Here is a 26,546-nt window from a genome sequence, read left to right on the forward strand (position 1 = left end):
CCACTCCCCAGGTCCTCCTCAACTTCCCTCCTCTCCTCTCACTCTCAGACTACTGATTAACTAACCCCGCCTCCAGGCCAGAACTTATAGTGAAGCTCCCCTTAAACCGTGTGTTAGAGCTCCCCCTTCTGGTCTGGAGTCAGGAAAGGTGTTGGATGCTGGTATTACCTGGTGAGGGGACCCCTCCTTCCTTCCAGGCATGACATCACCCCCTGTGAGGGAGGCAATGCCACTGTGGCAAGCGGACTCCTGGGGTGCCACACATGTCTCTGAAATAAAGATATAGAGCAGATCAATAAGATGTGGGATGTGCCAAAGATCCATTTTGGATCTATCACTTGGGAGAGCATGGTGTTTCTCCACCTTGGAGGTTCAAACTGACGTACAGGTTTCCTCTAGTTTACGTGATACCAAGAGAATTGCTGAAGATAAGACAAGTCCAGGCCATGATAGCAGCTACCATACTGCTCTGGCCAATGATCCTGACAATTTATTTAGATGATTTGCTGTTTGTTTTTTTTTCTAGAGACTTTCCCCCGGCAGAACTAGTGGCACTTAACTATGCCAGGACCTGAAGAGATTCAGCCTGAAGGTTGACGTTATATTCTAGAGGGTCTCTGATGAAATCATGAAGTTCTTGTCACAGTCCAGGAGTGAACCCACCAAAAAGACTCACAGCAGGACTGAATGGATCTATTAGGTTTATATTACACTGAAGGAGTAAATAATGTAAATCCACAGATTATCAATGTCATAGTCCTTCCTGCAGGAAGCATCTCAGAGGTCTGACTTCATCCATTTTTAAAAGGGAACCTGTCATCAGGACTTCATACCCTAAACTAATGCCAGGTATGTAAAAGTGCTTTCATTTCAATGAAATCTTGACCTTTCTTGTAGAAATCCACTTTTCTGTTTTACCAAAATCCCTAGTTGAAATTTGAATGCTTATGAGCTGCAAGTGCAGTGGGGTTGGAGATTGCACTTGCAGCTTTCCTGCGCCTCTCCCTTTCCCCACCTGCTGCCTCTTGTCTCTGACAGACAGGCAGGCAGCCAACGGTGGCCAGGGAGAGAAGCAGGAAAACTGCAAGTGCAACATCCAACCCCACTGCACTTGCAGCTCCGGATGCAGATACAGCAGAACACAATGATGGGACACGAGGCGCCGGCTCCCTACTCCACCATTCAGCCTGTGCCGCTGAGTCCGGTGCCGTCATCTCCTGCTGCGCAGAGTCTCAGTCCACACCGGGCACCGACCAGAGCAGCAAGTGAACGAGGTGAGAGGAGGAGTTTAGTTTCTATTTTGCCACTCATAATATGTGGGGGGCACAGTAGGGCATAATACTGTTTATGGGCCATCACCATGACATATCCCAGCTATATACCAGCACTTTATTAGATGGGATTAACCTTTTACTGAATAACAATTATCAGTCTCAGGACAATTCACCCATTAATATTTACATTCTGCTCAATTTATTCTTCATCTGATCAACGGGGAAGACAAAATAATCTAATAGGAGAAATCTCCCAATGACACCCGCCATATACATTGTATTATTAGAGGGTCCTGCTGATAACTCACTATTTACAGATGTCCATGTGACAAGGAATAATGTAATTATAATGTGACGAGGACGACATCGGCCTCAGCTTCTTATTGTAACAGAGGCTCCATCATACAAATGGAAGACAACATGTAGGGGTTCAGTGAAGGAGGCGGTGAAGGTGTGTAAGTGTCTGATGGGGTCACACAGCTCATAGAAGGACAGACGCCCGGCCTCATAGTCTAAGAAGACTCCAAGTGTCGGACTTGTTGGCTTTACACTGAGCATTAATCCTATGGAGTTGTGATATACTCCATATTGACCATCATACATGTACAAAGACCAAGATTTATCATTATATACAATACCAGACTGTCCTCCATCCCTTTTTATACTGGAATAGGACAATGCGATGCCACATATTCCTATCTGGTCCCACACTACCTCCCAGTAATGTCGCCCTGAGGAGAAACCAGGTCTACTTAACACCTGGGAAAATATCACAAATCTTCCTGGTGATTCTGGTTTATCCTGTTCTTCTGATTCTGTTGCTATTTTCAAATCTTCTGATATCTTCACCCTTCTATGAGCAGTGTCCACATCCAGCAATATGTCTGGGACATGGACCCCGAGCTCTGATGTTACATTGGTGACAATATCCCTCATAGATCGGTGTAAGGTCAGTGAGATCAGAACCTCATCCAGATCCTCCTCAGAACTGACCTCTCCATCATCTCCTCCTGTGTCCTCATCTCCTCCATGACTACACACTGTAATGTCACGTTCTTGTAAGATCCTTATTGGGTCGGTGACACAACACATCTCCTCCAAGTGACTCGTCTTTCTGGACAACTCGTCCTGTATTTCCAGCTTCTTGATCAGATGAGATATCTGGGACACAATCTTCCCCTCCTGCCTGGAGACCTCGCTCAGTGCTTTCTTTTCTGCCATTTCCAATTGCTCCTTAAAGTCCATAAATGTCTTACTGATGTTCTTCCTATTATCAGAGGCTTTCTCCTGGATCTTCCTCTTAATTTCCTGCAGTTTCAGGACTCTCGTTTGAATTTTTGTTTTTTGTGGGTTTAGATCATCCAAAAATTTATCCAGTTTCTCCTTTGTCTTATCTGAAGCTATGTCCAGTAGCTCCACGTCATGTCCCTTGTGATCTCCGGCCACCCAGCAGGACTCGCAGATACAGGCGACGTCTATAGTGCAGTAGTATTTCAGGATCTCATTGTGTGTGGAGCATTTTTGACCCTTAAATGTCAGGGTAGGTTCAAGTAGATTGTTATTCATCGACTTGTTATGGGCTGTGAGATGTTCCTCACACATGGAGGTCTCACACTGTAGACATGTTCTTACAGCCGGGGCAGGAGAATCGCAGTAAGTACAGAAGATTCTGGTCTCCTCCATACCAGGCTGAGTAGATGAGAAACGCTCCACTATGTTCTCCAGCTTCCGGTTCTTCTCCAGGGCCGGACGCTCCGGATATTCTGCTCTGCAGTCAGGACAGGAATACCCTCCAGCCGCCTCCTGTGCATCCAGCACACTCACAATACACGAGCGGCAGAAGTTGTGTCCACATCTCAGGGATACGGGATCTGTATAGAGGCTCAGGCAGATGGAGCACTTCAGCTCGTCCCTCAGCTCAGCAGACGCCATTGTAGTGGGAGAGAGCAGGAACCGAAAGCTAAATATTTTCCTTACATAAGAAGGGCGGGGAGTTCTAAGAAAAAACTTTTAACCCTACAGATCAGAGTTTGTGTTTATTGCTGATTTATGCTGAGGAAGAAAATAACCAAATCAGGTGTCGGATTACGGACACAGTTGTAGCTTATTGCACTGACGATCGGCTCCTTCCTGAAGAACATGGACGACTCATTCTCCTCCTGACATAAAGCTTTGTCTTACGTGATGTTTTGTGTGGACACAATCCTCACTTTTCTTTCTTGCGCTATTGATGCCATCTCTCTATCATTTTCGCTGCTGGTGTCAATAATTGTGGGAGCAATAAAATCTGGTTCACCGTGGATGGCACCCTGAGGGAGTTCGGAGCTCAGAAAGGTGTAAGAAGACCACAAAGTAGAAAGATCCAGCTCAACGAATCATGAATACTTTAGGGTAAATATAATTTTTATTAAAGAGAAGAGAATTTTACAAGAAAAACAGTAGTTGAAAACTACGACAATAATCAAAGTACTTTTCCTTATAATATACAATTCAAAAAGAGTAACACAAAAAACACTCGTTCACAAACCTTGCATAAATCTTACATAAAAGAGAGAAAGAAAAGAAAGAGAAAAAAAAAAATAAAATTTAGAGGGAGTAAACCCTCTAGAATGACCACGGTAACTTAAACATATAAGCAATAACTCCTTGCCCCCGCAATAGGCGAGGACTTTCATTACCGTGAATAAAAGAAAGCATACCTAAAATCAGTTCGCCCATGTCCCCTAGAGCGAGACATGCACGCAAATAGTATCATTATATAAGTAACTGGTAAACCATGGTACAGACCTATCACACCGAGCTGGTGGAAGGTGAACAGCTCACCCAGGGGGGAGATAGAAAGAGGAGGAAATAGAGGGGGGAGCCCAAGTAGGCGGGGCTCAAGAAAAGAAATATAGAATTAGAACACGAAAAGAAGAGTAGCTTAGTAATCGACTGTAGAATAGACAGGTGTATTCAGGTAAACAGGTCAGGGAAACGAGCAGAATCTTTAAATAGAATCCATTCAGTCCAGATACTTAAAAAGGAGACCCTTGTCTGTGAAAGGTCTGCATCAATTTCCTCCATCCTAAAGATGGTTTCAAATTCTGAAAACCACTCCACAATATCAGGGGGAACCGGGTCTCGCCATCGGCGGGGGATCACCATCCTAGCAGCCGCTAGGCAGAATTTAAGGAGGTCCTTTTTTTGGGATCTCACCGAACCGGGAATCATGGAGAGCAATGCCATCTCCGGAGTACCGGTGATGTGCTTGCCTGTGATCAAACCATAATTTCGGAACACTTGGTCCCAGAATGTTCTAATCAAGGGGCAGCCCCACCAGATATGCAAAAGGGAGCCAATGCCATTTCCACACCTCCAGCAGCAGCTTGAAATTGAGGGAGACAATTTGTGTAACCTGTCAGGTGTGAGGTACCAACTATATTGCAGTTTATACCCCTTCTCCGAGGCCTCACTGGAACTTGGGAGTTTATGGTTCATCAGGAAGCAACGGTCCCATTCCTCATCCGACAAAGTCCGCCCCAAATCCCTCTCCCAAGCAGACTGGAAATAGAGCCTTGCGTCAGAGACAGGTATTGAAAAAATTGAGTAGAGGGAAGAGATTCCCCTGCTCGGGGCGTCTCCACCGGCAAACAACAGTTCCAAGGGAGAGAGTTCACAGTTCGAACCCCTTGGCAAATTCAAAGAGGCCAGGAAGGACCGGACCTGCAAATACTCCCACCAAAGAAGTTTAGTGGAGGGAGATTGGGTTTGGAGGGAACAGAGGGTGGGAATCTCGCCACGCTGTAAGATATCACCAACCCGTATGTAATCCTCGTATTTCCATCCCATGAAGGCTTTCCTGTGAATGCCCGGAGGAAATGCCGGGTTGCAAAAAATAGGTGTAAGAAGGCTGGCCCCAGGAGGAGCGGACCCCTTCACACCACTGCAGTGCCATGCCCTCATAGCCTCTGAGGTTAGGAAGGAAAATCTCCCCCGTTGAAGAGCATATTGCTTTGGGATCCACTGTAGATAATGAAAAGGCAAATCGGACCATTCTTGTTCCAACTCTACCCATTTTTTAAATTTAATTTTATATTTCCAGTCCAAGAGGCGAACTAATATGGCCGCCCTGAAATAGTTTCGGAGGTTGGGTAGACCCACCCCACCAAACTGGCGGAATCATGAATACTTTATTCACATAAGTGCTCAAAGAAGACGTACAAAGTCATCAGTGTGAGTTACATGACACGCGGCATCGACGTGTTTCAGGTGGCTTTGCACCTTTAACTTTCTACTCTGTGGTCATTAATTGTTGCTTGATTATACAAGAAAACTAGAGTCCAGGGAAAGTGTTATCTCTCCATCTAGTGCTCTCCAAGAAAAATATTTTCGTCACTATTTCTTAATTTACAGATGAGTATAAAATCCACATCTAGATTGTCAAGTGACCCCATTTCTCCACTCTCGTCAGTCAGCTTAGTTATAGTCTCAGTTTGGGTCAGGCACAATTGTAGAAACCCCTAACTTGTCTTTAGATGAACCGTAGGTTTTTTTCCATCCTTTTTCCCTGCAATGAAGAGTCATGTTGGCTCAGTGGTTAGCACCATTTCTTTGCAGTGCTGGGGCCATGGGCTCAAATCCCACTGAGGAAACATCTGCCAGACGTTTGTATGTTTGCCTCGTATTTGTGTGGATTTCCTCCAGGTTCTCCAGTTTCCACCCACACTTTAAGGACATAAGGACATAATTATAGGGAATGTAGATTGTGATCCCAGTGTTGCTACAGCCATGAAGACTCAAATGATACATTTAGTATATTTTTCTCCTGCCCACTGATCATCACAAAAAAAAAGACTACAGCAGAATTGGTGTTTTATAGTCTACTTGCCTCTCAAAAGAAGGAATTAGGGTATGTGTCCACGTTCAGGATGGCAGATGGTTTCGTCGGAGCGGCAAACCCGCTCGGCGCTAAGCCCTGCCCCCTTCTGGAGACGCGTTGATGCCGGATGTGTTCATTGCACAAATCCGGGATCATCGCACCCCACACATAGGGCCCTATGTTGTACCTTGCGGCGGCGCAGCGTCGCTGCAAGGAACACGGACATGCTGCGATCTTAAAAGACGCGCCGCATGTCCGGAGTCGCAGGGCCGACGGATGCGTGTTACCACGCATAGTGGAGACGGGATTTCATAAAATCCCCTCCACTATGCTGGAACATGTGGACGCTGCGTGTTTGACGCTGCGACTCCACGCAGCGTCAAACACGCAGCGTTTCCTGACCGTGGACACATACCCTAAAAAGTGTCCAAAAAAACCATATGTAACCGTAAATGGCACCAATGAAAACTACAGCTGCATAAAACAAACCCTCATAAAATGCTATCGACAAGAAAAAAAAACACGTTGCAGATTTAGTTTTTTACTATATAATCTGTATTTTTTATTTTCATGTTTCACCAACTCATCTCTTTCCAAATTGATTTGTTTTCTTAAATCTGACACTTCTCCACCTTGAACTTTGTGCGGTCACGTAGTTTTCACAAATGTCACTTTTGGCCTTTTGTCCAGTTGATTGTTCTATTGTTATTAGTCTTTCTTTGTAGCGCTAACACATTGTCATCTATCTGTTAATTATGCAAATTGTCTCTTCAGGAAGAAAGAGAGCTAGAAGTCTAGTGCCACCTATTGGAAGGTAGAAATCCTACAAGTCAATGTTGACCCTTTAACGAGCCTTGTCACATGACTTGGGATAATAGCCAAACCAGAATCTCAATTTGCAGACACTGTGTTTCAGGGTACTGCCCCTCGTCAGTACAAAGCGGAGATCTGGTTTGGCTGTGTGAGATTATGGTTTGGCTATTATCCTAAGTCATGTGACAAGGCTCGTTAAAGGTCAACATTGACTTGTAGGATTGCTACCTTCCAATAGGTGGCACTAGAGTCCTAGCTCTCTTCCTCTACGAAGAGACAATTTGCATAATTAGCATATTACCCAGAGGAGCATTGCGGCTTTAAGACTTCTCATCTCGGCATGCTTAGCATGTCAATCTCCGCAAGGAGAAACGATACTTCTTGGATATCCATTTATCTGTTACTGTGTTGTCTCCCCATACATTTCTTCGGTATTGCTGACCGCAGCGACCCCAATATAACACCAGGCGCCTCTTCTCCCTCCCTCTGTAGAACAAATAAGGGCACTCGCACCAGTGGATGGATGAAGGTCGGTCACAGCTTTACTGTAACATATCTATAATATAACACTGGGAGCGTCACTCTGTCCGAAGCCTTTATAGACTGCGCAAGCGCAAGCGCCGGCGCAGTTTGGACCCCGCAGAGTGACGCTCCCAGGAGATTGCGGTATGCGTAAGCACTGAACGCACACCGCAATCTCCAATGGAGAAGCAGGGACGAGCCAGGAGGGTGAGTATGATATATTTACCTGTCCTCCGTTCCACCGATGCACGCTGCTCCTCCACATCCTCTGCCTGTGACGCTCAGGTCAGAGGGCGCGATGACGCGCTTAATGCGCGCCGCCCTCTGACTGAACAGTCACAGCCAGAGGACCCGGAAGACAGAGCGGAGCGCATCGGTGGAACGGGCGACAGGTGAATATAGCAAGTGCCAGGGGCCTGAGCTAGCCGCGACTCCGGCACCTGACCCCCACAGCGCGCCGGTGTCCCCGCCTGCTCAGGTCCCCAGCACTCGGCGGCCAGCACAGCCGCCACGCATAGCCGCCCGCACTCAGCACAGCCGCCACGCACAGCCGCCCGCACACAGCACAGCCACGCACAGCCGCCCGCACACAGCACAGCCACGCACAGCCGCCCGCACCCAGCACAGCCACGCACAGCCGCCTGCACCCAGCACAGCAGCCCGCACACAGCACAGCCGCCACACCCAGCACAGCCACGCACAGCCGCCCGCACCCAGCACAGCCACGCACAGCCGCCCGCACCCAGCACAGCCGCCCGCACACAGCACAGCCATGCACAGCCGCCCGCACCCAGCACAGCCACGCACAGCCGCCCGCACCCAGCAGCCACGCACAGCCGCCCGCACCCAGCACAGCCACGCAGCCGCCCGCACCCAGCACAGCTACGCAGCCGCCCGCACCCAGCACAGCCGCCCGCCCGCACCCAGCACAGCCACGCACAGCCGCCCGCACCCAGCACAGCCACGCACAGCCGCCCGCACCCAGCACAGCCGCACCCAGCACAGCCATGCACAGCCGCCCGCACTCGGCACAGCCGCCCGCACTCAGCACCGCCACGCACAGCCGCCCGCACCCACCACAGCCACGCACAGCCGCCCGCACCCAGCACAGCCACGCACAGCTGATATGAGCTGGTGGTTTAGGAGCAACATGGGACGTGCTCTGGAGGAGGTGGTACCTGTACTGACTGCAGTTCCTGAGCTTATCACAACACTAGAAGTAGCCGTGGGTTGTTCCTGTCACTCCCTAGACACCTCGTCACAGCCGGAGAACTAACTACCCCTAAAGATAGAAACAGGAAAGCTATCTTGCCTCAGAGAAAATCCCCAAAGGATAGGACAGCCCCCCGCAAATATTGACTGTGAGTGAAGAGGGAAATGACATACGCAGAATGAAACCAGGATGTAGCAAAGGAGGCCAGTCTAGCTAGATAAAAAGAACAGGACAGAATACTGTGCGGTCAGAATTAAAAACTAGAAAAATCCACCACAGAGTTTACAAAAATCTCCACACCTGACTAAAGGTGTGGAGGGTAAATCTGCTTCCCAGAGCTTCCAGCTTAACTGAATAAATCCATAATGACAAGCTGGACTAGAAAAAACATAGAAAGTGCAGAAAGATTAAGTCCACAACAAGTGGACTGCAAAAGAACAAAGCAAGGACTTATCTTTGCTGAACTGGTCAGAATATCAGGGAAATCCAAGCAGAGATGTGAATCCAACCAGGAACCATTGACAACTGGCACAGGCTGAAGGATGGAACCAGGCTAAATAGCCGAGCCAGAAAGACAATCAGTGGAAGCAGCTGCTGACTACTAAATCCAAGGAGCAGCAGTACCACTTAAAACCACCGGAGGGAGCCCAAGAGCGGAATTCACAACACACAGCCGCCCGCACCCAGCACAGCCACGCACAGCCGCCCGCACCCAGCACAGCCACGCACAGCCGCCCGCACACAGCACAGCCACGCACAGCCGCCCGCACACAGCACAGCCGCCCGCACCCAGCACAGCCACGCACAGCCGCCCGCACCCAGCACAGCTACGCACAGCCGCCCGCACCCAGCACAGCCACGCACAGCCGCCCGCACCCAGCACAGCCACGCACAGCCGCCCGCCCGCACACAGCCACGCACAGCCGCCCGCACCCAGCACAGCCACGCACAGCTGCCCGCAGTCAGCACAGCCACACACAGCCGCCCGCACCCAGCACAGCCGCCCGCACCCAGCACAGCCGCACCCAGCACAGCCACGCACAGCCGCCTGCACTCAGCACAGCCGCCTGCACTCAGCACCGCCACGCACAGCCGCCCGCACCCAGCACAGCCACGCACAGCCGCCCGCACCCAGCACAGCCACACCCAGCACAGCCACGCACAGCCGCCCGCACTCAGCACAGCTGCCCGCACTCAGCACCGCCACACACAGCCGCCCGCACCCAGCACAGCCACGCACAGCCGCCCGCACTCGGCACAGCCGCCTGCACTCAGCACCGCGACGCACAGCCGCCCGCACCCACCACAGCCACGCACAGCCGTCCGCACCCAGCACAGCCACGCACAGCCGCCCGCACCCAGCACAGCCACGCACAGCCACCCACACTCAGCACCGCCACGCACAGCCGCCCGCACCCAGCACAGCCACGCACAGCCGCCCGCACCCAGCACAGCCGCACCACGCACAACCGCCCGCACTCAGCACAGCCGCCTGCACTCAGCACCGCCACGCACAGCCGCCCGCACCCAGCACAGCCACGCACAGCCTTCCGCACTCGGCACAGCCGCCCGCACTCAGCACCGCTATGCACCCAGCACAGCCACGCACAGCCGCCCGCACTCAGCACCGCCACGCACAGCCGCCCGCACCCAGCACCGCCACACACAGCTGCCTGCACTCAGCACCGCCACCCACAGCCGCCCGCACTCAGCACCGCCACGCACAGCCGCCCATACTCAGCACCGCCACGCACAGCCGCCCGCACTCAGCACCGCCACGCACAGCCGCCCACACCCAGCACAGCCACGCACAGCCGCCCGCACCCAGCACAGCCACACCCAGCACAGCCACGCACAGCCGCCCGCACTCAGCACAGCTGCCCGCACTCAGCACCGCCACACACAGCCGCCCGCACCCAGCACAGCCACGCACAGCCGCCTGCACTCAGCACAGCCGCCTGCACTCAGCACCGCCACGCACAGCCGCCCGCACCCACCACAGCCACGCACAGCCGTCCGCACCCAGCACAGCCACGATCAGCCGTCCGCACCCAGCACAGCCACGCACAGCCGCCCGCACCCAGCACAGCCACGCACAGCCACCCGCACTCAGCACCGCCACGCACAGCCGCCTGCACCCAGCACAGCCACGCACAGCCGCCCGCACCCAGCACAGCCGCACCACGCACAGCCGCCCGCACTCAGCACAGCCGCCTGCACTCAGCACCGCCACGCACAGCCGCCCGTACTGAGCACAGCCACGCACAGCCTTCCGCACTCGGCACAGCCGCCCGCACTCAGCACCGCTATGCACCCAGCACAGCCACGCACAGCCGCCCGCACTCAGCACCGCCACGCACAGCCGCCCACACCCAGCACCGCCACGCACAGCTGCCCGCACTCAGCACCGCCACCCACAGCCGCCCGCACTCAGCACCGCCACGCACAGCTGCCCGCACTCAGCACCGCCACGCACAGCCGCCTGCACTCAGCATAGCCACGCACAGCCGCCCGCACTCAGCACAGCCGCCCACACCCAGCATAGCCACGCACAGCAGCCCACACTCAGCATAGCCATGCATAGCAGCCCGCACCCAGCACAGCCACGCACAGCCGCCCGCACTCAGCACAGCCGCCCGCACCCAGCACAGCCACGCACAGCCGCCCGCACTCAGCACCGCCACGCACAGCCGCCCGCACTCAGCACCACCACGCACGGCCGCCCGCACCCAGCACAGCCACGCACAGCCGCCCGCACCCAGCACAGCCACGCACAGCCGCCCGCACTCAGCACAGCCACGCACAGCTGCCCGCACTCAGCACCGCCACGCACAGCCGCCCGCACCCAGCACAGCCACGCACAGCCACCCGCACTCAGCACAGCCACGCACAGCCGCCCGCACTCAGCACAGCCACGCACAGCCGCCCGCACTCAGCACAGCCACGCACAGCCGCCCGCACTCAGCACAGCTGCACTCGGGCAGTAGAGCCGGAGAGAGAAAGATGGGAGCAACATATGGCAGAATGGAAACAGGAACAGGCAGAATGGGTGCAGCACATTACAACAGAATGGGGGCGCAGGATGGGAGCAGCACATGACAGAATGGGGGTGCAGGATGGGAGCAGCACATGACAGAATGAGGGCGCACACATGACAGGATGGGGGTGTAGGATGGAGCAGCATATGACAGGATGGGGGCGCAGGATGGGAGCACATGACAGGATGGGGACTCAGGATGGAGCAGCACATGACAGGATGGGGCAATGGATGGGAGCAGCACATGACAGAATGGGGGCACAGGATGGGAGCAGCACATGACAGAATGGGGGCGCACACATGACAGAATGGGGGTGTAGGATGGAGCAGCATATGACAGGATGGGGGCGCAGGATGGGAGCACATGACAGGATGGGGACGCAGGATGGGAGCACATGACAGGATGGGGATGCAGGATGGAGCAGCACATGACAGGATGGGAGAGCAAGATGGGAGCAGCACATACCAGATGGAGACCATATACCAATATAAATGCTCGCCACCCGGGCGTAGAACGGGTTCAATAGCTAGTATATATATATAGGCAATAAAAACACAAGTCTAACAGCCAAATGCCCTCCAGCATGTCAACAGGCAAGTCGACCTACGTGATCGAAACGTCCCAGTGCTTCCTTTCTTGAACTGAAACAATCTTGAATTTCTACAATGAAATAACATTTAAACATTTATTAAAAAATACACAAAAAAGGTAGTGAGGGCGGGATGAAAGCAGATCTGGGACCCAAAAGGGAGCAGGAAATGACTGGCACGCAGGGGGCTATTTAAACCACAAGTAGGGGGCTGTACTAGCTCCTCTGACTATAACTGGCCACATTGCAAGGTACTAGCCCCTCTGGCTATAATTGGCAAACACTTATCCTTAACAGAGGGGAAGGGAGGCCTCTGAATCGCACACTACCTGGGGGGTTGAGGAAGGGGGCACTGCAGTCAGTGGCACTTGCTTTAAATAGTGTACAATTATTTTCCTGTTACACAGCACTCACCCAGCTCCATCTATTGGTTATATCCTTCTGTAAAACGGTGCCTCTTCTTATGTGGTAATAAATATTCCATCTTTACTCACAATCTCCACCTCTGTACCCTCAGACAAAGCTTGGGGCGAAACGCACTTTGGGTGTTTAAGGTGGGTGCTGGTGTTCCTATCCCTATATCAGGAGCTGGTCAGTAATTATACACTCTTGGTCTGATATACCGACAAACAAGCGCATGTAAATAGCAGGGAGCAATAGTCCGCCATGTAGTCGAGAACGCGGAGCTGCACATGGAGCCAGTTACATCCGCGATTTGTGGAGGTGACCGGCCTGAGATTTAGTACAGCTGTGTGATCCTGGCTATAAGGAAATTTAGTGGTGTAAGATTTTTAAAAAACAAAAGGTGGACGGGGTGGAGGTGGTTCAATATAGTAACAATTTTTTTTTTAATGATTTTATTATACAAAGTAATAAAACTTAAAAAAAAAGTAAAACTTCCGGGGGCGGAGCCAATTAAGATGGCCGCATTTTAGAAGCGCTCCCTGTCAACAAGAAACTCAATCGGGAATCATCCCCGATTACAACCCTCTAATACTGGCAGATCATATTGGATGTGATTCGCCACGAAAGGAGGATCATAGGGGTACGCGCATTATTGTACCCGGGAGTCCCTGCCGTCTACTATCCTTCCTGGGGAGAGAGACCCGACCTGAGGCCTGAGAGTGAGACACGTGGAGGCGAGAAAGTGCCCAGAGATACCTGGCTGAGAAACAGGATCCGTGGTTCCTGAGCGATTGGGCTCTAGTTGTGGCCGGAGAACGACTGGGAGAGACGTGGAGGAGTCGCGGCTTCACAGAGGAACGAACGGGAGCCGGAAGACGCGTAGGTGTTACACCTGATCGGCGCACCTACCAGACGGACCTGGTCAGCCTTGGGTGAGACCACTGGAGCGGAGCGGAGTACCCGTCAGGCGGGGTGGCGGTGAGAGGCTCTATACGAGCTGAAGGCAGAAAGATATCGCGGCTGTGGTGTGGAGGCGCCTTCCCGCCATATTAAGCTTCAGTTTGGGGCTGGACATTTGGCCCTCTGGTGCAGCGGCTGATTCCGGAGTTTGCCTTGATCTGGGGGGCGCCATTGGAGGCGAAGTGACTGGCAGGGCGGAGGTGAGCGGAGTCGTCTTGCTCAACTGACTACATATTGTGGTTCCAGTGGGCAGGGGGCCCTCCTGACTTGTTAAGCCCTTCTTAGCTTGCTAGATGCCCGTGGCGGCCCCTAGGCCCTACTGTTTCAGCCAGGACCTTGTCTCAACCCTGAGTGAAAGCTCTTTGGACTTTACCTGGAAGAAGGATAAGGACTTCCTTAACATTGGGAAGCATAGGCAGAGTCAATTTCATTTTCTATTGAACTCTTTCTTTTAATTTTAAGTTTCTTTTCTTTTTTCTTTTTACATTTTTGTAGCTGGAGTTCCTCCCCTTATAATTTTATTTCCCCTTTTAGGTGTGTGACGGGTGGCTTTGTGGGGGGGGGGAAGGGAGAGAGCAGTCTTACTATATTCTGCTTTGTGACAGAAAAATAAGGGAGGCAGAGAGACAATAGCCATTAGCTCACATTGGTTCTGCCCTCTCCTTTTCCCGCCCTTTGTGGACAGCACTTGGAGTTGCAATCTAGGTTTTGTTGCCCAACAACGCCATCTAGTGGTCCTTTTCCTTTAACACTATAGATTCCTATCACTGCATTGTGGAAACCTATTGTACTTATTGTGTTTCTTTTTATATATGGCTGGTTACGATATTAAGGCTCAATAACACCTGATATATTGCTTGTATTAACAGGAGGTTCATATCTACTAAACCTTTCTGACAGTTATTTAGTCATATAAGTAATTACTTTATTTCTGGTGTGATCCCTCTCTACTAGGCAGATTGGATTCTCTGTCCCCACTATCGCTATTTTAGAATCCTAATCTAGTTCGCTTGAACAATAGAGGTAGCTGAATCTAATTGGTCCATAACTAAGGCTTATCACTGAAGCCCCTAGTGTTGGGGGAGTCTTGGTGTTATTGCATCATGGAGAAGTATCTGGAAAAAACGCAAACACCTTCACAGAAAGGGGTTATGACTAGACGGACTAAAAATAAAAATAAAAATGGACAGGAGGGGGAGCTCCTGGTTGAAGGGTCTCTTGATCAAATGTGGCCGGAGGAGGGGTCGCAGGACGCCTCTGATTCGCAGCTCCCACCCGGGCCTCACACTGCTACGGCTCAGGCAGTATCGAATATTCTCCTCCCCTATTTTGACAAAAAATTTGAAACTTGGAATAAGGCCCTTGAGGCAACAGTAACTGCTGTGTCGGCTAATACATCTCGGATTACAGTAGCTGAGCAGCGGATTAGTGATGTGGAGGATACCGTGGTGAATACCCAGACCACGGTGGAGGCACAAAAGATTCTTATTGGTTCCTTGTTGGACAAAGTTGAGGACCTTGAGAATCGTAGCAGGAGGTCCAACCTCAGGTTTATTGGCATCCCTGAGAGTTGCAGAGGTGCGGACCTTATTCGGTTCCTCACGATCGACTTGATGGCGGCCCTCCAGCTAGAGCCTGGCTCTTCTAGACAAATTGAGAGGGCACACCGGGTGGGACCGGAGAGGAGAGAGTCTGGTGCGAGACCTCGCCCGGTCATTACTAAATATTTCCATTACCATGACAAAGAGAGGGTTCTGGCAGCAGCTAGGAAACTTAGAAATGTTACTATTCAGGGGTCTAAGATCTTGGTGTTTCAGGACTTCTCGGCAGCTATCTCCCAGCGTAGAAGGGAGTTTGGCCCGGTTTGTCGGCTCCTCATTGATCAAGGGGTCCGTTTTGCTTTGGCTTATCCGGCTAGACTCCGAGTAACCTTGGGCACAGAGACAAAGATGTTTGAAGACCCTAAGCTTGCTTTAGATCAGCTGAGACGAGACCTTGCTCCCCCAGACACTTGAAATCACACCTTAACATTTGGGATGGGACTAGATATGATACTAACAGACTTCTCTTTAAATAAGTCAAAATGACAAGGAACATGAGTTGTATAGTAATGATGAATATACTTTGGTTAACATTAATTTTTTATAACAGCACGAAATTGGTTACTATGTTTTTGTATAAGTGTATTGTTGCTAATGATGTCACACACCTATTTAATTTAAAGGGTCGCGGAGCAGCTGGGACTCCGAAACCCTATATGTTATTATACATTGGAAGTACTCTGCCTTTACGCCACTTCTATCCACCATGATGGCAACTTCGCAATTACTGAGTCGGAAGGGGACAGGTAATCCTTTAAAAATTTTATCATGGAATGTGGCGGGCCTCAATTCGCCGGTAAAGCGGCGTCGTGTACTACAGGCACTCAAACGAGCCAAACCTGATGTTATATTCTTACAGGAAACCCATTGGTCGCATAAAGATGCATTACATTTGAGAGATAATTGGCTGGGCCAGACTTATGCTACCACATACTCGTCAAAAAAGCGGGGAGTGGCCATAGCGTTTGCCAGACACTTACGGATAATCCCGGGAGACATAGTTAGTGACCCCCAGAGCAGATTTCTTATGAAAGTGACCATTGAAGATACCCCCTACTCATTATTGAACATTTATGCCCCGAATGTTGACAATGCTGCCTTTTTTGCCTCCGTTTCCCAGATGATCTTAACGGAAAACTTGCCTAACCTAGTGGTGGGAGGCGATCTTAATGCTGTGCTAGATCCTCAATTGGATAGATCTGTGGGTTTGCCTACTTCCTGCTCTGGTTCGGGACCTGGCCTGATTAATCTCATGCGTGACACTCCTTTGGTGGACATATGGCGAGTGTTGCATCCGACGGAGAGAGATTATACCTGTATGTCTAAGGCACACAAGTCCCTCTCACGCATTGATATGTTCCTGGTTGGTGAGTCCCTTTTGTCGGAGGTGGTGGAAGCAACTATAGGGGATGCTGGGATCTCTGACCACACACCTATTATTTTGCTTCTTCGCTGTGGCCGGAACGCACATCAGCCAGGAACATGGAGATTCCCAGCCTATTTGGCTAAGAGCAGAGAGTTTGAGACGTTCCTCAAACAGGAATGGGGTAATTTTGTTGATGACAATATTCAGCATTGGGATGATCCTGTACTCATGTGGGAGACGGGCAAGGCAGTTATGAGAGGGAGAATTATAGCATATGTGGCAGGGAAAAAGAGAAAGGCTGGACAGGAGACGAGAGACCTCCAGACTATGGCCATACTAGCCTATAGACGGTACCTGGGATCTGCTGATCCAGAGGATTGGACACAATGGCAGGATGCTTTATCATTACTAAATGCACATTTGACTAAGATAGCCCAACAGAAAGTGGACTTTGATAAACAGCATTTCTTCCGATGGGGTAATAAAATAGGAACCCTATTGGCTAGACTGGCAAATCCAAAAGGTCCCAGACAGAAAATCCCGCTTCTAGTGGACCCCATTTCGGGGGCTCATCTGACTAATAGTGAGGACATACTACAGGCTGTTCATACCCACTACACGGCTCTTTATTCTACACGGGGAGGGGACATATCTTCTATTACAGATTCTTTAAATTCTTTACAGTTACCTATATTGACAGACTCCCAGCGCACAACACTTGAGATGCCTATTACATTAATAGAGATACGCTCTGCTATCAAAACAATGGCAAACTATAAATCACCAGGACCGGATGGTTTACCTGTAGAATATTACAAATTGCTCTCCCCTGATATAGACCCCCTCCTCAAAGACCTACTTAACTATTATTTAGAAGGAGGTGCATCCCTAACCTCTTTTAACTCTGCATTAACTTCCCTAATTTTAAAACCGGGTAGAAGCCCAACACAGATAACATCATACAGACCCATATCCTTGTTGAATCTGGATTATAAGTTGCTGGCAAAGATTATGGCCAATAGAATACAGATGTTTCTCCCCGAGATTCTTTCGCCGAACCAGTATGGTTTTACCCGAGATAGACATTCGACCATTGCCATCCGCACGGCAATTGCGGCCACTATAGTGTCAGCTAGAAACAAGAACTCTCCTAATATCTTACTCAGTCTGGACGCGGAGGCCGCGTTTGATAGTGTAGAGTGGCATTGGATACACGCGGTGCTTGAGAATCAGGGATTTGGTGAGAAATTTGCGACATTGATTAGACTATTATACAATTCACCTAAGTCCAAAATTATAGTTAATCAACAACTAACGGAAGGGGTGGAGTTAACCAGAGGCACTCGTCAGGGCTGTCCACTTTCCCCCATCCTATTCAATCTTGCCCTTGATCCTCTTATACGTGCTTTAGAGTCCCTGCCATTGTTTAAAGGGATACGGGTTGGGAGACTTAGTTTAAAGCTTACGGCATTTGCAGATGACATTTTGCTTTATATTGCCAACCCAGAGGAGGCCCTCCCTGGAATTATAGCCCTTATGGAAAGACTGGGGGCTATGTCTGGCTACTCTATTAACCCAACTAAATCTAAGGCACTTAACCTGCGCGCTTCGCGCAAACCACCATGGGCAGGGTTGTATGCTTTTGAATGGTGCAAATAGGCATTGCCCTACCTGGGCGTACTTATAACTAAAAACCCTCATGATCTTCAGAGAAGTAATCTTTTTCCTCTTATACAAAAAATTAAAAAAGAACTGGAAGGATGGCAACATTTAACCCTTTCATATTTGGGTCGGGCATATCTGTTGAAAATGATTGCTATTCCACAGATACTTTATTTTATACAATCCCTCCCAATATTGCTTTCTCCTAGTGATTTGCGGGTAATAAATGGTATGTTTCGTACTTTTATCTGGGCAAAGAAGCATCATGCTATTAGTATGGACATATTGGAACAATACCCATCAAATGGAGGTATTAATTTTCCAAATTTAGAAAATTACAACCTGGCGGCGCTGCTTCGTTATCTTAAAGACTGGATTCATGATACTTCCATATTCACTAACACTCAAGTAGATCAGAATCTGATACCTCATACCAACTTATTATATCTACTACATACACATAAAGAACTGTTACCCTCCTCAGTGCTAGATAATCCTTTGCTAATGGTGATATGGAGGGTATGGCATAAGTTACGACATAGACTTTCTCTTAATGCACATTCTTCACTTTTCTTACCAATATTTGGGAATCGTGATGTTGGGTTGAGAATGGGGAGGGAGGACTTAGATGCCAGATATCGGGTCGTGACAGTGGGTTCCATATTAGACTCTTCGACACGCAGACCACACTCCTGGTCAATTACTAGGAGATACCTTCCCTTGACAATGGGGTGCCTTGCGAATTGTGCGACCCTGGAAGTCTATGCTACAAAGGTGGGAGAGAGGTTATCGGATACAGATTGGGAAAACCCATTTGATACCATGCTACGTAATAGGTCTTCACTATTCCACTCTACTTCCAGATTCTATCTCTTTTTGAAAAAGGAGATGGACTACACTAAACGAAAAGCAGGCCTTCCAAGATGGCTCTCTCGTTTCCCAGCCTTAACCCCAGAGCATATCCTTAAGGCAATGTTTTATGCTTGGAAGGCTTTACCGGCCTCTTCTTATAGGGAAATGTTGCTTAGATTGTACCATGGCACATATATATCCCCACATCGTTCGTTTCTCATGGGCCTATCTCAATCAGCTAATTGTTTAAAGTGTGCAGCTCCTGGGGCAGACCTTTTTCATCAATTTTGGGATTGCCCGGCTATTGTGAGGTTTTGGGGGGAAGTGAGGAGCTTCTGTCTAGACCACCTCTTGAATTATCTACCCTCCACGGCAGAGTGGGCGATTTTGGGAATATGGCCTAGGGAAGCTTTAAGAATTACAAGAGGGGCCAAACGTTTGGCATCTATAGTGTCCATGGTAGGGAAAAAATGTATATTACAACAATGGATAACAGCGGAACCTCCAACACTGATAATGTTTTTGAATAAGCTAAAACATGTGTTCCGTATGGAATGGATAGAGACACAGTTGGGGGAAGATCGCATGGTATCCCGCTTTTTTGATACTTGGGAGAGTTTTATTGACATGTTCTCTGAAGAGGTGAGAACTCATCTTATAGCTTGTTTTGAACAGTCCCCATGGTATATTACTAGGATGGTGGCAGGCGATCCCCCGATCCGATCTAATGGACAGGATAGGGTGGGATAGGAGTGACAAAGCATCAAATAATTGTTGCCAGTGGGTTAGGATGGTTTTTTACAATGTAAGGATATTGTTGGTTCGATTAATAGACATGATGGGGTGTGACGGAAGCGACATTACACTAAATAATTGTTACTTGTAGGTTATGATAGTTTCAATAATGAAAAGTTATTGTTTGTTTTATAATCTTTATTTTGCTGTTTAAAAATGAAACAAAAAATAAGTTAAAATGAAGGTTATCTTTCCTTTGAATATGTGATACTGTCGAGCTTACTGTTCTCATGGTCACTGATTGTATTCACACCTGTTTCAACAATTTGATGCCCATGAGACGCTGAATTGTATACTAATGCATGGATCACTGTATTGCATAATTTTGTGAACATGAATATTATATCCTTCAATAAAAAACTTTTAAAGGAAAAAAAAAGTAAAATTCATAATACCACATCTAAGCAACTCTAAATATGTTAAATATAAAACTAATATAAAATTGATATCACCCCATCTGTAACCTCCTATCTTTATCATGTTAATTACCCTGTCTTGTGAACACTTATAAAAAAAAAAAAAAAAAAAAACAATTACACAATTGCTGTTTTGTTTTTTTTTTTCTTCATCCAGAGCAGTGTTTCCCAAACTCCAGTCCTCACGGCCCTCATGTCATGTTCACAGGATTTCCTTTGTATTCCACTGGTGATAGAAGCATCATCAAGGCACCAGGAATTCTCTCACCTGTTCAACACTATGGAAATCCTGAAAACTTGACCTGTGGGGGACGTGAGGACTGGAGCTTGGGAAACACTGATCTAGGGTTACTAAAGTAATAAAATAGCAATAGATTATTATTATTATTAATAATAATAATAATAATAATTCAAACCATCAAAATATGCCCCAGAAAACTACATCTTGACCCATATTTGAATTCTAGAATGGAGCTACTTCTATGAGGTCTCCACTGTACTAAGATCTTAAGGGTGGATAATTGACAATCATTAAATAATTATTACTATTTGCATATATTATATACATGGTTAATATCTATAAATTTGGTCCACTGTAGGCAGCATCTAAAGTGGGCAGGTTTTGTGTTGAACATCTCAGACAGTGGACAGAAGGTCAGAGAAAGTCTCGGCTTTGGTGTTCCGAAGGTCGGGTGAGAACTTCAAAACCATGTTGATGACTGCTACTTTGTCAAGATAAATATCATTGGTTTTACAACAAAGACCAGGAATTCAATTGAGTAACCAAATCTCCCCGCCGGTGGCTCAATGCAATGAAGTCTCAATGCCAATCCTCAATACATTGGAAAGTTCAAATAGGGATGAATCTTTCCATGTGTCAGAAGAAGCCGATGATTATGACTTTGTGGCCTCGAGAGTTGGTGTTGGAAAGTGCCAGACATTCATTCGAGCTGAGATCTTGATCTACTAAAGTCATCAGCAGAGTATAAAGCTGAAGGAAAATAATCTGTTTGTTTCTGTTGGGTCAAGAAAGTCATCTGAACAATTCCCCCCTCAGATCTTGGAGCTAATTAAAAATACAGATATTTGGTATCACTGCGTTCATAAAATTCCGATCTATCAAAATATAATATAAATTAATCCGATTGGTAAACAGCATAATGAGAAAAAATCAAAATGCAAAAATTATGTATTTTTTTGGCGCCACAATATTGCAGTAAGAGTTGATCAAAACATCGTACCTACCCCAAAATTATATCAGTAAAAATGTCAGTTAAAGGCGCAAAAATGAGTCTCCGCCCAGCTCCGGATCCTGAGAAATGAAAATGTTACATGTCTCGAAAAATGGCGACAAAAGTGAATTTTGTTTTGTTTCACACATTTCTGATTTGTTTTTTTCAACGCTTGCATAAAAAAAATTACACATGTTTGATATTTGCGTACTTGTACTGACCACGAAGACTCATATCGCAAGTCAGGTCATTGTGAACATGATAAATAAAAACAACAAAAAACTTGTGGAATTGCACTTTTTTTTTGCAATTTCAACACACTTGGAATAATTTGCCTGTTTTCCACTTCACTATATGGTATAATGAATGCTGTTGTTTAAAAGTAAAACTTGACCCGCAAAAAACAAGCCCTAATACGGCCATATAGACAGAAAAATAGAAAAGTCATGGCTCTGGGGAAAAAGGAAGGAAGAAACAAAAATGAAAAATGGCCAATTCATGCAATCCAAAATTCATCTGTCAAAAACTTCATCTTGGACACAAATTCTGGCCTTACCTTAAAAAACTACCAATCGCCAATCTGGGTCTGGCCTACTTATTCAATAGTGAACAGCCCCAGATTGGTGATTTTCTAAATATCATATATTTATAAAAACACTCAGAAAGGTTCCAAATGCCTCATAAAAGGCCGAACTTTTGGGTTGCAGGGTCCCAGCATGCAGAGCGGGTTCCCACAACCCTCTGTTCAGTAACAATTGAGGTAGCGCACATCTAGTGCAAAGGTCTCACTCTTTTACCGCGAGAGCAGCTGTGGAGGGTTGTGGGATCTTGCTCTGCGTGCCTGGATCCCACAGCCTGGACCTTTGGGCTAGACTTTCGTTACACTCTTTCGGGAACTTTAAGGGTATGTTTCCACTTTCAGGATGGCCGGCGGTTTGGACGGAGCGGCAAACCCGCTCCGCCCCCTTCGGTGACACGATGATGCCGGATGTGTTCATTGCAAACATCATGCATCATCGCACCACACACATAGGGCCCTGTGATTTACCTTGCGGGGGCGCCACAAGGTAAACGGACATGCTGCGATCTAAAAAGACGCGCAGCATGTCCGGAATCGCAGGGCCGCCGGGTGCGTGTTACTACGCATAGTGGAGACGGGATTTCATAAAATCCCCTCCACTATGCTGTAACATCTGGACGCTGCGTGTTTGACGCTGCGGCTCTGCACAGCGTCAAACACGCAGCGTTTACTGAACGTGGACACGTACCCTTAGGATCTTTCTGAGTGTTACTTGATATTCAAAAAAATCACCGATCTGTAGCTTCATTGAATAAATAGGGCAACCCCACATTAGTAGTAGGTCCTGCTCATACATTGCTATATGGTAAGTTACATAACAGATTGCTGGGGGCTTCATTAAATTCTGTTTAATATTCTAACAGAGGCTCCATCCACCACATAGAAGACAACATGTAGGGGTTCAGTGAAGGAGGCGGTGAAGGTGTGTAAGTGTCTGATGGGGTCACACAGCTCATAGAAGGACAGACGCCCGGCCTCATAGTCTAAGAAGACCCCAAGTGTTGAGCACTTCGGTTGTACTTTGAGGATTAGGCTGAATGATTTATGAAGTACTTGACGTACAGCATCATACATATCCAAACACCAAGATTTATCATTAAATAAAATTCCAGATTCATCTCCTTCTCTTTCTATACTGGGATAGGACAATCCGATGATACATCTTCCTATCTTGTTCCACTCTACCTCCCAGTAATGTCGTCCTGAGGAGAGGCCACATCTGCTTATTACCTGGGAGTAAGTCAGAAATCTTCCATGACATTCTGGTCTTTCTTGTTCCTTTTCTGATCTTGTTGCTGTTTTCAGATCTTCTGATATCGTCACCCATCTATGAGCAGTGTCCACATCCAGCAATATATCTGGGACATGGACCCCGAGCTCTGATGTTACATTGGTGACAATTTCCCTCATAGATCGGTGTAAGGTCAGTGAGATCAGAACCTCATCCAGATCCTCCTCAGTACTGACCTCTCCACCATCTCCTCCTGTGTCCTCATCACCTCCATGACTACACACTGTAATGTCACTTTCTTGTAAGAGCCTTATTGGGTCGGTGACACGACACATCTCCTCCACGTGATGCATCTTCCTGGACAGCTCGTCCTCCTGTATTTCCAGCTTTTTGATCAGATCAGATATTTGGGACACAATCTTCTCCTCCTGCCTGGAGACCTCGCTCAGCGCTTTCTTTTCTGCCATTTCCAGTTGCGTTTTAATGTCTATAAATATCTTACTGATGTTCTTCCTTTTACCGGAGGCTTTCTCCTGGATCTTCTTCTTATGACCCTGCAGTTTCTGGATTCTAGTATTCATTTTTGCTTTTTGTGGGTTTAGTTCATCCAGATATTTTCTAAATTTCTTCTTCTTCTTCTCAGAAGCTTTATTCAGATATTCCACCTGGTGTCCTCGGTGCTTTCCAAAGAGACAGCAAGAAACACATAGACAGGCTGAGTCCTGGGGGCAGTAATACTCCAGAACCTTCTTGTGGAGGAAGCATATTTTGTTGCCAAAAAAGCCGGAGGGTTCTACTAATATATGATCCATTGTCTTGTTGTGGGCTGTCTGGTGGTCGTCACATAGAGAGGTCTCACACTGCAGACAGGATTTCACAGCCGGTACAGGAGACTTTGTACAGTAAGTACAGAAGATTCTGGTCTCCTCCATATCAGGCTGAGTAGATGAGAAACGCTCCACTATGTTCCTCAGCTTTCGGTTCTTCTCCAGGGCCGGACGCTCCGGATATTCTGCTCTGCAGTCAGGACAGGAATACCCTCCAGCCGCCTCCTGTGCATCCAGCACACTCACAATACACGAGCGGCAGAAGTTGTGTCCACATCTCACACAGGCGCAAAATGAATTCCATCAGGTGATGTGAGTCGAAGAGCAGCGCAAATGGCACATGCCCGAAAAAGGAAAGCACAGCGCAGGCGTCGGGTACGTTACTGAAGACAGAGGAGGCGGCGCAGGGAGGGGCTGACTGATGGCTGGGAGGCCGCTGTGTCTGAGGGAAAAGACTAAAGGTATTGCGCAAAAATTATAAAAATTAATATTATAACCCAAAGCAAATGACCACGTAAGTAGAAAATGGGATACACCTCCGGTAAACTAGAGAACCAAAAACAAGGAAAGTGCAAAATTCCAATAAAATATACAATTTTTATTGATATAAATTAGATAAAATATAACACATATGTATTTCAAACATATATAATCACAGGGGAGAACAGAACAGAGTGAAAAACTGAGCAGATTGTACATTAATAGCCCAGTGGTATTAGGTATAATAATACTGCATTGTTGTTAGAATATATACCATGATCATCAATAATACAATAAAGTGCTGGTGCATACGAATCACAAGGTGACAATGGCACAAATATATATAAAGGTTAAATATAATAAATAAAGTGACAGTGCACAGAGTAGTTGAAAAACCACATTAAAGTGCCATTGGTGAATCTATAGTATGGTATTATAGAAATGGATCATGGTAAAAAAAGACTATCCTGGCATGGAAAGAGGTTTTTAGCCTGAGCTGAAAAAGTAAAACATAGTGTTAAAAAGCCAGCCTAGAATAAACACACGTGTGCTATACCAGAGGTGAGCTGCTCAGTCAGGAAACACGCCCCGACGGGCGTATCGCAATCGCTTCTAAACATTTCTGGACTGCTAAACAGCAGAATTTCTGTCCAAAAAAAAGCAGCAAAACATGTGCAGCATTTACCTCACATGTGAACAAGGTCTAAATCCTCAGTGTGTTTAAAGACGCCGCTGAACTGTACGGTTTTGGAGCTTTTTTTCTCTCTATAGGCTTCTGAGTGAAGCTTGAAAAAAAAACGTAAGAAAAAAATACGTCATTGCATTTTTAAGCATAGAGTCAAAGCTTTTCTGTATTATATCAAATAAGGGGGAAAAATGCATAAAAGAAAGGCAGCAAGTACGCTATAATCAGAGAAGATTGTTATTGCTGCATGTGCTGAAGACATCAGCCGAAAACATGCAGAAAAAAACACATAATTTGCGCTACATGAAAACACAGCAACAGAATTACATTTTTAATACATTTTTTTAATGGGTGCAATAGAGAAAAAAATCAGTCATGCCATATTTTTACACAATTTATAGATCCCTGTAAGTAATCTGATCAGTGTTGTGCGGATCGATACACCAAATAGATCTGTTACTTGCTGATTTATGGTATTTATTATTTTAAAAAGCCATTAAAATTACATTATTGTAATTGTTTTTCCTTAGTTTTTAGTAATTTTATAGGGACAAAATCTCTTATTCTTCCTCTAGAATATGGGGACATAGAAATACACTGACCGCCATGTACAGATGTATCCGTATAATCTGCCTGTGGAGTCAGAGCCTGCAATACAGATCAAGTATACAAAATTCTCCCAGTGACATCACCAGAACCTGTGGTTCAATTGTTTTAGATCCTCCCTGTAATTTTGTAGGTTGTGGGTTTCAATACCGGGTAGACTCACAAAAAAGAAAAAAAAACATTTTTTATTCTAATCAACAAACTTTTATGTAACTGATTATCAAAGAACATTCAACACTGGACATTTTTGTAATTGATTTTTATTATTTTTAGTAGTTTTTATAGGAAAAAAAACCCTGGCATTTTCTTCACCTTAAGTATACAGGGAACATAGAAATACATTGTTAAATACAATGGATCTCTATGTACATGTATAATCTGCTTATGGGTTCACTGCCTGCAACACAGGTCAAGATTCCCAAATTCTCATATCTACGTCATTATGGGCTTTGGCTCCTAGGTAGAGCTGCTGCCTACAAAGACGTGACAGATGTGAGGTTCTGTTCTGGGGAGACCAATCACAGGAAAATAAGTGAAT

At 47.4% G+C, this 26,546-nt stretch overlaps 2 protein-coding genes across 2 annotated transcripts; both read right to left on the reverse strand.

The window, feature by feature from the left end:
* Positions 1 to 1,069: 1,069 nt before the first annotated feature.
* On the reverse strand, positions 1,070 to 4,073 carry LOC143785322 (E3 ubiquitin/ISG15 ligase TRIM25-like). Its single transcript, XM_077274072.1, has one exon. It carries the CDS (start codon positions 3,204 to 3,206, stop codon positions 1,647 to 1,649), a length of 1,560 nt encoding a protein of 519 aa, XP_077130187.1. The 5' UTR covers positions 3,207 to 4,073; the 3' UTR covers positions 1,070 to 1,646.
* A 16,705-nt stretch (positions 4,074 to 20,778) lies between these two features.
* On the reverse strand, positions 20,779 to 24,606 carry LOC143785323 (tripartite motif-containing protein 16-like). Its single transcript, XM_077274073.1, has one exon. It carries the CDS (start codon positions 24,340 to 24,342, stop codon positions 23,017 to 23,019), a length of 1,326 nt encoding a protein of 441 aa, XP_077130188.1. The 5' UTR covers positions 24,343 to 24,606; the 3' UTR covers positions 20,779 to 23,016.
* Positions 24,607 to 26,546: the final 1,940 nt, after the last annotated feature.

Source organism: Ranitomeya variabilis, chromosome 7 (genome assembly GCF_051348905.1).
Source record: "Ranitomeya variabilis isolate aRanVar5 chromosome 7, aRanVar5.hap1, whole genome shotgun sequence".
In the NCBI taxonomy this organism is placed as follows: Eukaryota; Metazoa; Chordata; class Amphibia; order Anura; family Dendrobatidae; genus Ranitomeya; species Ranitomeya variabilis.

Coding starts and splice junctions, on each gene's coding strand:
- LOC143785322 (XM_077274072.1), bottom strand. CDS start 3,206: ATGGCGTCTGCTGAGCTGAGGGACGAGCTGAAGTGCTCCATCTGCCTG.
- LOC143785323 (XM_077274073.1), bottom strand. CDS start 24,342: ATGGAGGAGACCAGAATCTTCTGTACTTACTGTACAAAGTCTCCTGTA.